The sequence below is a fragment of the Mus caroli genome, chromosome X (genome assembly GCF_900094665.2).
Source record: "Mus caroli chromosome X, CAROLI_EIJ_v1.1, whole genome shotgun sequence".
Classification (NCBI taxonomy): domain Eukaryota; kingdom Metazoa; phylum Chordata; class Mammalia; order Rodentia; family Muridae; genus Mus; species Mus caroli.
The window spans coordinates 95,254,369-95,266,316 of record NC_034589.1 but is presented as its reverse complement, the minus strand read 5'-3'; the positions used below and the strand labels follow the sequence as shown (position 1 = coordinate 95,266,316).

General features: G+C 37.7%; 1 protein-coding gene and 2 non-coding genes across 4 annotated transcripts in view; 1 reads left to right on the top strand and 2 right to left on the bottom strand.

The window, feature by feature from the left end:
* The window catches only part of Tex11 (testis expressed 11), a 202,376-nt gene that overhangs the window by 45,640 nt on the left and 144,788 nt on the right, over positions 1-11,948 (top strand). For both annotated transcript variants that reach the window (XM_021153053.1, XM_021153052.1), the window contains exon 9: positions 2,186-2,271. In XM_021153053.1, the coding sequence (XP_021008712.1) occupies positions 2,186-2,271 (86 nt within the window). The remainder of the gene's footprint in view (positions 1-2,185; positions 2,272-11,948) is intronic.
* Positions 4,001-4,064, bottom strand: LOC115030146. The gene has a single exon (XR_003835771.1). It is a non-coding gene; the product is annotated as a U7 small nuclear RNA (small nuclear RNA).
* Positions 4,077-4,138, bottom strand: LOC115030147. The gene has a single exon (XR_003835772.1). It is a non-coding gene; the product is annotated as a U7 small nuclear RNA (small nuclear RNA).

The window sequence follows — 11,948 nt, the reverse complement described above, 5'->3', positions numbered from 1 at the left end:
CTGGCTGTCCTGGAACTCACTTTGTAGACCAGGCTGGCCTTGAACTCAGAAATCCACCTGCCTCTGCCTCCCTAGTGCTGGGATTAAAGGCGTGCACCACCACGCCCGGCTGAAGCTTTTATAGTAGTAGGTTTCCATACGAATTTTTGAAAAGGCCTTTAAAGTTAGTTGTTCCTCCCCATATTCCCTCCTTTTTCCTGTCCTTATATCTCCCACCTCATTTATCCCTTCCTATTCAATTACTCCCCTTTCCCCCATATGTAACTGCACTCTACATCTCTTTCTTTCAAAGCTCTCTCCAATTCTATGGTCCCTTACAAGTTCCTTGACCTCTATAGGTATTCCAAATCAAACATATATCTAAATATTCAAAGCTGGTATCCACATATGAGAGAAAACATAATGTTTGTCTTTTTTGTTCTGGGTTACTTCACCCTGGTTGATTGTTTCCAGTTACAACTATTTAACTGCAAATAAAATTTTACTTTTCTTAACAACTGAGTCATATTCCATTTGTGTAAATGTATTATATTTTCATTAGCCATATCATATTTTAATTTTCAACTCACTAATTCATAGGTATCAGGGTGTTCCCATTTCTTGGTTATTGTGAATAGAGATACTTAAGCAAGTATCTCTATAGTAGGATATAGAGTCCTTTAGGTATATGTCTGAGAGAGTACTGCTAGGTCATACAGTAGATCTATTTCTAGCCTTTTGAACAACTACAGCACTGATTCCTATAGTAGCTGCAACCAGTTTATGTACCCACCATCAGTATAATAAATGTTTCCCTTTCCTCACATCCATACCAGCATTTATTGTTTCTTAGTCATTTTGACTAAGGTGAGATAAAAATTTCAAAATAATGTTGATTTGCATTTTTCTGATAATTAAGGATGTTGAACATTCAAAAAATGTATTTCTTGGCCATTTAGCATTTCAAATTTTGAGAATTTTCTCTTAGTTCTTTGACCTAAGTTTTAACTGGGTTGTTTGTTTTCTTGATGCTAAGGTTTTTTTTGTTGTTGTTGGTTTTTTTGTTGTTGTTGTTGTTGTTTTTTAGTTCTTTATTCTAGACATTAACCCTTTGTCAGATGTATAGTTAGTAAAGACATTTTTTTTTAACTCTGTAGGCTTCCTCTTAACTCATGATAATGTCCCTCGCTATACAGAAGGGTTTGGGTTTCATGATGTTCCATTTGTAAGTTGTTGGGTTCAGTACCTGTACTATTAGGTCCTGTTGAGAAAATCCTTCTCTATATGTAGAAATTGAAACATATTCCCTACTTCCTCTTTTAGTAGATTTAGGGTATCAGGCTTATATTGAGGTATTTGATCCATTTTGGAGTTAAGTTTTATGCACGTTGAACAATAAGGATCTAGTTTCATTCTTCTACACAAAGCTATTGAGTTTGACCATCACTATTTGTTGAAGGCGTTGTCTTTTCTGCACAGTGTATCTTTGGCCTCTTTGTTAAAAACCAGGTGGCTGTGTATGCATGGACTTGTATCCAGGTTCTATTCCATTGATCAGTGTGATTCTTTTTATGTTAATATCATGCTCTTTTTAAATTTTAACTTACTATTACTCTGTAGTATAACTTAAACCATGGATGATGATTCCTCCAGCAGTTCTTTCATTGATCAGGATTGATTTTTTTTATTCTGGTTTATTTTTGTGCTTCTGTATGACATTTACAATTGTTTTTTAAAATTTCTATGAAGAATTGTGTTAGAATTTTGATGGGATTAAGCTGAATATTAATTTGGTAGGATGGTTATTTTTACAATATTAATTTTATAAGTCCACAAACATAAGAAATCTTATTATTTTCTGGTATCATATTTACTACCAGTTACAAAGGAACTTTCAACTTCAGTCAATAATCTCTTATTTTCCATATATAATTCAAGTCCCAACTTGAATGTTTTGTATCTCTCTTTTATATAACTTGAGAAGTTTTTATATGGATGGTTATTTAAGTAGCCCTGGCTGGCCTGGAATTCATATGGAGACCAGGAAGTCCTCAAACTCATAGAGATCTGTCTGAATTTGTCAAAGCTGTGTACTACCATTTCTGGGCTGTTTTTTTTTTTTAAGATTGAATAGTTACTGATATTTTTTAACTTGAAGAAAATAATGAATCTTTATTTATTTACTTATTTATGTTTTTTATTACAGATAAAATATCTTCATGTACTCTGTTACAACCTTGGAGTAGAAACAAGCAAACGGAATAAATACAGAGAGAGTTCATTCTGGCTTGGGTAAAGTAAAAAAATGAAAATTTAGAAATATTATGATAGAGATGAGTTCATATTTACTGTGTACTACTTTGGCCATTTAAATCTTTTATGACTTCAAAAGGCAGCATGTCAAATTTATTTGCTTCCTTAACGTGTTATTCAGAATTCTCTAGAGTAATAGAACTGATAGGAAGTATATATGTTATAAAGGGAATTCATTATAATGACTTATAACTAATCTTGGCTCTTTGCACATTGGAGAGGCAGAGAGCCTGGTTGCTGTTCAGTCCATGAAGCTAGATGCCTCAGCATTTTCAATCTGGTGCCAGAGGCATTGAAGATTCCCATTGGAGTCACTAGTCTTCAGTACAGATTAGAACCTAATGAAGGTGGATTATGATATTAGCAAAGAATGGTTGCAGCAATAGAGTTAGATGAACTCACTAGCAAGAAGCAAAGGCAAGGAGGCAAGCAGCAGTGCTTTTTGCCAAGACTTCATCACTATCTGAGTTTTAGCCAGTGCAGGCCACTCTCAGGATAAATGTTCTTCCTTCAGTTAATCCTTCCTGGAAATGCTTGCACATTTCCAAATAGGGACAGATCCAGTCAAGTTAAAAACCAAGATTAACAGTCACAAGTCCACCTCTTGTCAACTTGACACCCAACCATATATTTTTATGTAATGCTTGATTTCCAAATGAAATCTATAGCATGCTGGGAATTCTGCCTAATATGATAGAATTATCCTACATATAAGTGAAAGCACAAAATTCCCTTGAAGGATAACCAGTTCCTTAATATTCTATAACTTAAACATGACAATACAGATTTAACAACACTTAACTACTGATGTTATTGATGTTATGTTACATGGTGTCGTAGTTTGAATGAAAACAACCCTGTCTTACTGTTCTGTTGCTGTGAAGAGACACCATAACCAAGACAAAAATGGGCTGGCTTAGAATTTTAGAGTGTTAGTCCATGATCACCATGATGAGGAGCATGGCCACAGGGAGACAGGCACAGAGTAGCTGTGGGCTTACATCCTGATCTACAAGCAGAAGATACATACATACATGCATACATACATACATACATACATACATACATACATAGAGTGACACTGGGCCTGGCATGGGCCATTGAAATCTCAAAGCCAACCCCCAGTTGACATACCTCCTCCAACAAGGCCACAGTTACTAATCCTTCCTAAGCAGTCCACTAACTGGGAACCAAACATTCAAGTATATGAGCCTATAGAAACTATTCTCATTTAAACCAATACATCCCCCCACAGGGTCTTATATTTTAATACTTAATCTCTAGTTTGTGCAAGTTTTGGGGAAAGGCTAGGAGATGTGGCCTTGTTGGAGGAGGTGTCACTGAGGGCAGGGTTTGAGGTTTTAAAACACTCATGAGATTCCAAGTATGCTCTCTCTAACTTGTATTTGTGGATCAACTGTGAGGTTTTATTTCTTCCTTTTCTCTGCTACCTGGGACACTAACCTTATGAAACTGCCAAGGTCCATCCTCAGCTTGGAGAGGAATTCCTGAGGAAGGGGTGTTTGGGAGAGGTGGAAGAACAACTCGAAGTCGATTGTGGGTACAAGCTAACAACTCTGTAGTCTGCTCAAGATGACTCCCTAGGCAATTCTGTACATAGCTCTTAGCTCTGTCGTGTGTCTGAGACAGCTCTGTACTCGAAACAGCTCTCTCTGCTTAAAATGGCTCTCTTTGCTTGAGATAGTTCTTGGGTTTTCTGACCAAAATCAGAAATCCTGCTAGAAAAATCTCTAAAAGAACATTAATAACTTTCTGGATAGCTCTTTGGTTTTCCAGCCAAAGTCAGAAACCCTGGTAGAAAAATTCTAAAAGAGCTATGTTTGTTCTCCAAGCAGTTTTCTCTGGGTAGCTCTTTCTCTCTCTCTCTCTCTCTCTCTCTCTCTCTCTCTCTCTCTCTCTCTCTCTCTCTCTCTCTCTCTCTCTTACAGACACACAGACCAAAGGCTAGTCTTTTATTTACATATCAATTCAGTCATTTACTCCATGTTTCTTTTTGATTATCCCACAAATTAGCATTTTATAACCTTAGCCCTTTGGTTCTTAGAAAAGGACAGCAAGTACATTAAAAAAATAAACGTAGCAAATGAATTCAGAGATCTGCTTGCCTTTTGTAAGCACAATAAGTTTAGCTGGGTGAGATCTAGACCTGAGATTACCATTCCTATCACACCTGGACCTAAACTCTGTCCCAGGCTGATCTTGAACTCAGGAACCTGTCTGCCCTTGCATAGTTGAGAAATTATATGTTCTCTTTCTTTTAGCTTTTTTTTTTTTTTTTCCGAGACAGGGATTCTCTGTGTAGCCCTGGCTATCCTGGAACTCACTCTGTAGACCAGGCTGGCCTCAAACTCAGAAATCCTCTGCCTCTGCCTCCCAAGCGCTGGGATTAAAGGCGTGCACTACCACCGCCTGGCGAGAAATTATATGTTCTTGAACTCATTTTTTTTTCAGAGTTTTTTCCTACAGCCTTAAGGACTCTTTCCAGTCACAGCATTTACCATTTTGCTGAGGAACACATTGTTGCCTCCTGGATTCATGCTGTTTCTAGTTATAATGGAGTCATTAACCTTAACAAGCCCCTGACAACCTTGGCAGGGAGAACATTTCCTAAAGGAGGAACGTAAAGTAAATTGTATACATTATTATACAAACAAGCCCCATGCCTAGAGCAATCATCAACACTTGTGCAGACCTACATCTTGCTAGCTCTGCTCCAGGGGTGGGAACTGTGTCACATCATCCCTTCCACATAGCCATGCAGGACTTGGCATGAAACCATATTCCAAATTAAATGCTTTCATTTATAAGTTGTCTTGGTTATGGTGTTTCATCAAAGCAATGGAAAAGTAACTAGGACAAATGGTAAAGATGCCAAAGGGCCAGCTCTGAAAATGTACATACAAGTAACAATATACAAATGGAACAGATTTACACACACACACACACACACACACACACACACACACACACAAACAGTGGAAAAAGAGGCCATGAATTTGAAGGAGAGTGGGGAGGAGTATATGGGGGTTTTTAGAAGGAGGAAAGGGTAGGATAAATGATTTAATTAAATTATAATCTCAAAATGAACAATAAAACGATTATTAAATAAGAAATGCCAACTTGACTTTAAAAGGAGAGGAAGGAAAACACAAATATATGCTTAATATATATGTATATATGCACAGAACTATTTTTAACAAAATAAGATGAAATGCTTATGGTTATTACAATCCTCATTTGGTAACTGGCCACATAGCTTTATCTGATATTTATATCTACTTTCTACTACCCATTCTCTTTTCTTAGTAGTTTTCACTTGGTTTGTTGGCTGGAAAAGTGACATACACTTATATTCCTGAAGAATCTCGACCATTTATTCTCCTGCTTCAGTTGGGTTATTAAACATTTTCCTGTTGCATACAATCACAAAATATAACCATAGAACACCAAGAGATGCCTTGAGGATTTCTGGAGGGTCAGACATGCTCTCTTTTATCTCTTTTGTGGTACTCCAGGTCAATCGCCTCTGCTGACACTGTAACTCTTTTTTAAGCCAGTTGACTCAAAGGCATCAGGGCCACAAAGTGACCCTGGGGAAATCTTCGTTCCTAGTTCAGTGGAATGATTGTTTTGTCTCATTGTCAAACCACTCCTTGCTTTACAACAAAGACTTAGGCCAGCAAAACATAAGGTTGTAAGAGTAGGAGTGTAAAATTTTACTAATGAGTCACTAGTGTTGACAGTGAATAATACCATTCCCACCCATCCATTGATTTCTGGGCAAAAATTAGTCATGAGAGGAACAGAACTATATGTTAGATAAAGAATCAGAATATATACAGTCCTCTAGAGAAACATCCCCCAATCTTATTGGCTGTTGCTATCTAGTTTGCATTGTGTATGTGCCATTCTACTGTTTTTTTTCTTCAATCTATGTGCCTCAGTATGGTTAGGAACATGGTAAAACCTATGAATTCCATGAGCATTCTTTGGCCGTAAAGTGAATTCCTTGATTAGAGCCAATGCTGTGTGAAATACTGTGATGGTGGATAAGTCTATAAGCGGTGGTATTGCTGAAGCATTATGTACTGGTAACCTTGGTTTCATTAATAAACACAGAAATACTAATGGATATTTTGTTTCAGCACACCAGCAAAAAATTTATTGGGGCTGCTTCTGCTGGGTTATTCCCTGCTTTGCTCCAGAGGGGATTTTCTGTGTTTTCTTCTTCTTCTTTTTTTTTTCCTTCCAACGTTTTTTGAAATAACATATAGGAAGAAGAAAAGGAATTCACAAAGTAGCAAAAGTCTGTGTCGTAGTCAGGGTTTCTATTCCTGCACAAACATCATGACCAAGAAGCAAGTTGGGAAGGAAAGGGTTTATTCAGCTTTCTCTTCCATACTGCTGTTCATCACCAAAGGAAGTCAGGACTGGAACTCAAGCAGGAAGCAGGAGCTGATGCAGAGGCTATGGAGGGATGTTACTTACTGGCTTCCTTCCCCTGGCTTGCTCAGCCTGCTCTCTTATAGAACCAAGACTACCAGCCCAGAGATGGTCCCACCCACAAGGGGCCTTTCCCCCTTGCTCACTAATTGAGAAAATGCCCCACAGCTGGATCTCATGGAGGCACCTCCCCAACTGAAGCTCCTTTCTCTGTGATAACTCCAGCCTGTGTCAAGTTGACACAAAACTAGCCAGTATAGTCTGCCTATAGCATTATATTCAGGAAAGCCCAATTCATAACTAGAATAAGAATCTATTCCAGAAAAGACAAAGTGCTGAAGTGCTGCCCTTTCTATGATGGAAGTTGTCCTACCATCAACTGTCATCAACCAACCATCAAATCATCGCTTGGTCTTTCTGGAGAATTGTTAAATGGAGGCTTTGTCTTTGTCACTGCTGTTAGCAGATTTAGTATTCAGCTTCAGCTATAGACAGACCAGCCTTAGTAAGAAGTACCTGTTGTCAAGCCTGTGCATAATCATCATTCATGCTGCAGTTGTCACTTTGTTCATGGGCACGTTGAACAGTGCCAAGAATTGCAGGCAAAGAGATTGACTGCTGTCTACAGGTTGGGTCATCTTGTCTACTTGATTATTCCTCTGCTGCAGCCACCATTTGGTGAGCATTTAAATGGCATACACACTTTTCTAGATCTTTTGTCTATTTGGAAAAGTAAACACACACACACATTCCCCAAATATTTTCTTACTCATTTTAAAATAATTTACCATCTAAGTCCCCAATTATCCAACAAAAGATTTTTTTTTCTGCCAAAGAATGAGTATGTAACCACACATGTGGCCATTTTTCCTTCCAAGCAAAATCTGTGTATTGCTTGAAATGTTTGAAAGTCTTGCATGTAGAGACATGCAGAGACAATAAATCTCTTGCTCCTCATAAGTAATAAATAGGGTAGCAAATGTTTTTAAAATGCATAGATCTTTCAACAGTTTACTCCAAACTCCATACTCTTCAAATTATCAGCAAAGTCTTTATCAACATTTAGTTTATCAGAATTAGAAAGCCATCTGTAGAAACCACTAAACCCTTTAGAGAAATTTATTCTTAACAGTTCTGTTTCCTAGTAACCACTCTTAATAATAAAACGTTTATCAGGCAGAGTTCTGTAAAAGAACAGAATCAATAGAATGTTATATATTATTAAAGTGAATGCATTAGGTTAGCTTAAAAGATAGGGGCTGTGCAGTCAAACAGTAGCAGTCTGCATACTGGAGAGAGAGAGAGATCCCAGTAACTGTGAGTCCAATAAACTGAATGCCTTCACAGTCCCAATCTGTGGATGGAAACGTGAAAGCTCCCTAGTGTTGCAGCTATTGAGTGCATGCTGGATGGCTGAAGAGGCTGGAGTCTGATATGAGAGGTGTATCTTGGCAGTAGCCAAATCAGAAAGAAGGGAAGGAAGGTATGCACATGCTAATCTTTCCATCTGTGCTACCTATTACAGCTCAGATGGAAAGGTATCCTGGCAGTTAGAAGCCAGGGAATACCACAAAGTCATACTTCACAACAAACCTCACACAAGAGATTTATTGAGAGGGAAAACCACAGGAATATTTTAATTCTGCCAACCCATGAACATGGGAGATCTTTCCATCTTCTGATATTTCTTTAATTTTTTTCTTCAGAGACTCGGCATTCTTGTCATGTAGATCTTCCTTTTTTTTTTTTTTTTGTTAGAGTTACACCAAAATATTTTATATTTTTTGTGGCCATTGGGAAGGGTGTTGCTTCCCTAATTTCATTCTCAACCTGTTTATCATTTGTACAAAGGAAGGCTACTGATTTGTTTGAGTTAATTTTGTATCCAGCCAGTTTGCTGAATGTGTTTATCAGCTGTAGAAGTTCTCTGGTAGAATTTTGGGGGTGGCTTATGACTACTATCATATCATCTGTAAATGGCGATACTTTGACTTCTTTCCAACTTGTATCCCTTTGATTTCCTTTAGTTGTGTTATTGCTCTAGCTAGAACTTCAAGTACTATATTGAATAGGTAGGGAGAGAGTGGGCAGCTTAGTCTTGTCCCTGATTTTAGTGGGCTTGCTTTAAGTTTCTCTCCATTTAATTTGATGTTGGGTATTGGATTGCTATATATTGTTTTTACCATGTTTAGGTATGTGCCTTGTTTCCCTGATCTCTCTAAGACCTTTAATATGAAGGGGTGTTGGATTTTGTCAAAGGTTTTCCCAGCCTCTAGTGAGATGATCTTGTGTGTTTTTTTCCATTCAGTTTGTTTATATGGTCAATTACTGTGGTAATATGCTTGGCCCAGTAAGTGGCACTGTTAGGAGGTGTTGCCTTGTTGGAGTGGGTTTGGCCTTGTTGGAGGTGTGTCACTGTGAGGGTGGGATTTGAGACCCTCTTCCCTTGCCTTGAGGAATCTAGTTTTCTCCTGTTTGCCTTTGGAACAAGATGTAGAACTCTCAACTCCTCCAGCGACATACCTGCCTAGATGCTGCCATGCTCCTGCCTTGGTGATAATGGACTGAACCTCTGAACATATAAGCCAGCAATGGAAACTCAAAGACAATTACATTGATGGATTTTTGTGTATTGAACTATCCCTGCCTGCTTGATCATGGTGGATGATGTTTTGTTTTGTTTTGTTTTGTTTTTAATCTGTTTTATCTGTTTTTGGATTCAGTTTGCAAGTACTTTACTGAGTATTTTTGCATCAATATACATAAAGGAAATTGGTCTGAAATTTTCTCTTTTTGAGTCTTTATGTATTTTAGGTATCAGAGTGACTGTGGCCTTGTAGAATGAGTCTTGTAGTGTTCTTTCTGCTTCCATTTTGTAGAATAGTTTGAGGAATATCGGTATTAGCTCTTTGAAAGTGTGGTAGAATTCTGTGCTAAAACCATCTGGTCCTGGGCTACCTTTTTTTTCTTTTTCTTTTTTTGGTTGGGAGACTTCTAATGACTCCTTTTGTTTCCTTAGGAGTTATAGTACTGGTTAAATAGTTTAACTGATCTTGATTTAACATTGATAAGTGTTATCTGTCTGGAAAATTGTCCATTTCATTTAGATTTTCTAATTTTCTGGAGACTTTTGAAGTAAGGCTTAATGAATGATTCTTTGAATTCCCTCAATGTCCATTAGTTATCTCTCCCTATTCATTTCTGATTTTGTCAATTTTGAAACTGTGTCTCTGTCTTTTGGTTAGTTTGGCTAAGGGGTTGTTTATCTTATTGATTTTTCTCAAAAGGACCAGCTCTTTGGAATGTTTTCTTTTTTGTATTGTTTTTTTTGTTTGTATTGTTTTCTTTGTAATTGATTGATATCAGCCCTGAGTTTGATTATTTCCAGCCTCCTGCTCCTCTTCAGTGTGTTTGCTCCTTTTTTCCTAGAGCTTTCAGGTGTACTGTCTTTCTTTCTTTCTTTCTTTCTTTCTTTCTTTCTTTCTTTCTTTCTTTCTTTCTTTCTTTCTTTCTTTTTCAGGTGTACTTTCAAATTGCTGGGATGAGAACTTTCTAATGTCTTTATCATATAATGGAATACTTTAATTTATTTAAGATTTAAACACTTTACTAAAGAAAATGCATCTTCATTGAAGAAAATTTAGGATACAAAATGCTAAACATTTTAAACAAACTTTATAGAATAAAATCAAAATTTGACAGTTAATATAATGTCATAAGAATACTGAGATAAATACTCTCAAGCACTCTAATGTTTTTGGGTTGTGGGGTGTGGGGTTGACAATGCTGAGATTTTAAAAAAAATTCTTTTTGTATTTTTTTTTTTTTTACAGTCCAGTCATTATCCTGCTCCAGGTCTACCCTCTGACTGTTCCTCATCCCATACCTCCTCCCCCATCTCCAAGAGGATGTTCCACCCCCACCTCACCCCACCAGACCTCCCCATTCCCTGGGGCCTCAAATCTTTTGAGGGTTAGGTGCACCTTCTCTCAGTGAGGGTAGACCAGGCAGTCCTCTGATGTACATGTGTTGGGGGCCTCATATCAGCTGGTGTATGCTGCCTGGTTGGTGGCTCAGTGTCTGAGAGATCTCAGGGGTCCAGGTTAGTTGAGACTGCTGGTCTTCCTATGGGTTGCTGTCCTCCTCTGCTTCTTCCAGCTTTTCCCTAATTCCACTACAGGGATTCAGGCTTCTGTCCAATGATTGGGTGTAAATATCTGCATATGATTTGGTCAGCTGCTTGTTAGGCCTCTTAGAGGGCAGCCATGCTAGGCTCCTGTCTGTAAGCACACTATAGCATCAGTAATAATGTCAGGCCTTGGAGCCTCCCCTTGAGATGGATCCCAAGTTGGGCCAGTCACTGGACCACCTTTTTCTCAGCCTCATCTCCATTTTTTTAAAACAGCTTTATTTATTAATTTATGTGAGTACGCTGTAGCTGTCTTCAGACACAGCAGAAGAGGGCATCAGATCCCATTACAGATGGTTGTGAGCAACCAGGTGGTTGCTGGGAATTGAACTCAGAACTTATGGAAGAGCAGTGAGTGCCCTTAACCACTGAGCCACCTCTCCAGTACCTATTTTCAAGTTTTTTAATAATAAAGTTTTTAAAATAAAAATTTTAAAATAATGCAGTTAAACTTCCCATGGATTTTTTTTTCAGTTTCATCATTATGTCCTCCAGTTTCAGATTTGCTTTATTTTTCTTTGCTATGATTTGGATTTGTTGAACTCATTTTGTTCATGTATTGTTTCTTAATTTTCTTTAGTTGTCTTTTTTCATTTTAGTTCACTGAGACTTTTTTTCACATTTTTTTCTTTCTATTTATTTTATATGAGTGCTGTATCTGCATGTATATTTGCATGCCAGAAGAGGGCGTCAGATCTCATTACAGATGGTTGTGAGCCACCATGTGGTTGCTGGGAATTGAGCTCAAGACTTCTGGAAGTGCTGCCAGTGTGCTTAACCCCTGAGCCATCTCTCCAGCCCCATCACTGAGACTTTTAAAAAGCAAATAGTTAGAAATTTTTTGGTAAATTTCCATTTATTTAGTGTTGGTGACTAGTGCTTTAATTTGTTCCATGTTTCTTTCATTATCCTTTGTTCTTATAACCATGCTTTGCTATGTGAGCATTCAATATCTTTTCTGTGGAGACCAGAATACTGCTTGTTTTTGTGTGTGAGATCTTAC